The 3,347-nt window shown below is 38.4% G+C and overlaps 1 protein-coding gene across 1 annotated transcript; it reads right to left on the bottom strand.

Annotated features, from left to right (window-relative positions):
• Nucleotides 1-1,925: 1,925 nt before the first annotated feature.
• On the bottom strand, nt 1,926-2,843 carry LOC119228926 (olfactory receptor 11A1-like). Its single transcript, XM_037488923.2, has one exon. The coding sequence runs from the start codon at nt 2,841-2,843 to the stop codon at nt 1,926-1,928; it is 918 nt and encodes a 305-aa protein (XP_037344820.2).
• Between the last annotated feature and the right edge of the window lie 504 nt (nt 2,844-3,347).

Consider the following 3,347-nt stretch of genomic DNA (forward strand, 5'->3'; position numbering starts at 1 on the left):
AAGGAAAGTATTTATATAAGATGCCACCCCCTTCAGAGAGAAACCACCCTTCTCTTTGATAATAAGAAACTAAACAGTGCCAGGCTCAGTCATCATAAGAGAAAGCTCCTGAACAATGAGAAGTACAAGGAGCATTGTTTGAAATTCATGAAAGTAGTCATCAAAAATGACCAATGGCGATGGTGGCGCATGGAGTAGTGCAGTGTGCTGGGGGCCGCAAGGTTGGTGGTTCGATTCCCGGATGCCTGCAGGGATGTCAAAGTGTCCCTGAGCAAGACACCTAACCCCTAATTGCTCCCCAGGAAAAAATATAATACATGGGTTATAATGCAATGTAAGTCGCTTTGGATAAAAGCTAAATAACATCTAATGTAATGAAAAGCGTGATGAAGAGAAAGTTCGTGACAAAGGGAAGCACTAAGAACAATGGTTTATCCCTTTTATATATCACTCCAAAAAAACAGAGCTTTGTGTTGTCTCTGATTGCTCAGCCAAATACAAGGAAACCAGCCTAAACGACCATCGACACAGCAGACCTTGCCTCAAGAGTTTCAAGTGTAAGCCAACTTCTCACATCAAACTGCTTTACAGCCATAAGCTGTTGCATGTCTCCTTCGTTGTGTAAAGAAGGATAAGTCAGCAGGTCGTGTTGTTAGTCGTGTGCGTCTGTGTGTGTGTCTTTCCCCTGATTGCACTCTGCCTACACGCCTGCCTCATCCCCCCCCCCAGCTGCATCCAATTGTTTATCACCCCACCCATATACTGTAAGTACAATTTAAGTGCTACCATTTGCTAGTGCTACTGTTTGTTAGTGTTTTAGTCAAGGTAGAGTCTAAAGAGGTGTGTCTTGAGTTTTCGGCGGAAGATGTACAAGCTCTCTGCAGTCCTGATGTCATCAGACGGCTCGTTCCAGCAAAGAGTCGCGGTCTCGCCGAGTGCTTTTCTCTCAGAGAGGGAGGAACAAGCAGCTTGGCAGATCTTTCCAGGCGGATCTCAAAAATCTTTATTCATTTCTTAAAATTCAACATATATACTGAAATGTACACAACAGAACACTCCCACGGGTATAATGAAAGCAAAATATTCCATGTAGACAAAGTTGTTCTAGAGATATAACCCATTTAAAAATATGTTTGCCACTTTCAGAGCAGAGGCTTTTTTTGTCTATATTTATTAGATTATTGAGGAAAATAATATGTTTTTTATGAAGTCATTTTGAAATTTACAATCTTTAGAAAATGTGTTTAAAGTTAAACTATATTAATATCACATGCACAAAAATTGGAAACGCTGATAAAAACCAACAGGTGAGGTAAGCAGGAGCAGGTCTGTGCTGCTTTTGTCTTTACCTCTCTACCCCTTTTATGTGATATCACAAGTATCCTAAATTATGTAAAAAGTACAAAGAGAACAGGTATTATTTTAAAGCAACAAAGTCGGATGTAGTCTGTAGATTTGAACTCACACAGTGGAGACTGTTTATTGTTACAAAAAAATTATTTTACTGTGAAAATTACTTTAACAGCACTCTTGCTGAATTGTTTTGACAGCAGTATGACATGCAGGCAGAAACCAAGCTAAAAACAGAAGAACACTCAGTTATGTTCTAGCACAAAATAAATTGAAAGCCTGTCTATGCTATTATCTGTGTATTAGATAAATCGTAAATTAACAACTTATTGACATGCATTCATTTCCTCACAATCCCCCACCTTCCTCCATAATTTAACAACCTCTGTCAGATAACGTAACATTACATTGCCCAACATACTATACTTTGAGATTTATTTTTATTTCTCTCATCTGTATTGTGCTGTTAAACTTAACAATCACCTACATTGGGAAATGGAAGATTGGGTGTACCTAATTGTTTTAGAAACATTCACGTATCTGTATTATGACAGAAAACATTAAGTGTGAAGACACTACATCATTCTGCAGAAGAGCTTCTTAAGGTGATCATGAATTCTCCTAATTTTTAGTCCATAAATGATTGGATTAAACAGAGGGTGATATATTACAGCTTGTAAAGCCATTATTAAACGTATAATTTTTGGTGAATCAAGCTCCAGTCGAGGAAGAAGTATATCATATGCAGTTAAAGAGGAAAAGTTGATTAGAACCAGCAGATGGGGTAAACAGGTCTGTGCAGCTCTTCTCCTGACTCCTCTACATCGATACGATACTACAAGTATCCTGCTGTATGTGAACAGTATGAAGAGCACAGGGAAAAGTAAAACAATAACAAAGTTTACCAGGCCATATATATTCAGTGTTCTTGATCTCACACAGTGAAGAGTTTGGACTGTGCTGTTGCAAAGTATTCCTTTCAAATAAAAAACACAGATTTCTTTCTTAGCATTTAGTATTAATGCTACTAAAAACAAGCCAGCAGGCAGAATCCAAGCGGAAAAAAGGAAAATATTAACAGTTGTTTTGTGCATGATGGTTGTATATTTCAGAGGGTTACATATAGACACATATCTGTCATAGGCCATGAACGACAAGAGAAAGAAATCTGAAGCAGCTAACCAGTAATATAAAAACCACTGAAAGAGACATGCTGGATAAGATATGATCTGTTTTTCTGATAAAAAGTCAATCAAAAGCTTTGGGTAGATAGCAGTGCTGAAAAGAACAGAGTTGATTAACAAAGCTGCAATAAAAATGTACATTGGCTCATGCAGGTTTTTGTGAATCATTATGATGCCCACAATAGTGACATTACTGCTAATTATTAAAAGGTACACTGTAAACATGACCACAAAATACAGAAATCTATATTTGTGCACTTCCACATGCCCACCAAAAGTTATATAAGTCACATTTAATCTATTATCCATTGATGATGTATGCAGTGAGTTGATAACAAATAATAATAACTAATAATATTAATCTGAGATAGCAGATATCAGCACTAGATCTCTCACTTTCTCTCTCAGTCTTCAGTACCTGACCTTGATTTGCTCTGGTGTGATCCAGCAAACACACGGACTGGAAAGTGATCTGTGAGAGTCGGTGGGAGGTTTTTTATCAGACTCCTTCATCCTCCATGGATCTCACTGAACTCTCCAAAGGATGAACTCTGGAAAGAGGGAGATGTGGCGCATGGAGTAGAGAGGGTGCGTTGGTAACCGCAAGGTTGGCAGTTTGAACCCTTGCTGCTAATGGTCTAATGTGAAAGTGTCTCTGAGCAATACACCCAACCTTTACCTGCTTCCTGGGGCAAAATGTAAAACTATGTGTTAAAAATGCAAAGTCGCTGTGGATAAAAGGGTCAGCTAAAAAAATGTAAACCACTTGATACTAGACGGCCTGTCCACAGACCTGAATGTAGATCGTTCCCT

This window comes from Pungitius pungitius, chromosome 10 (assembly GCF_949316345.1).
Source record: "Pungitius pungitius chromosome 10, fPunPun2.1, whole genome shotgun sequence".
Lineage (NCBI taxonomy): Eukaryota > Metazoa > Chordata > Actinopteri > Perciformes > Gasterosteidae > Pungitius > Pungitius pungitius.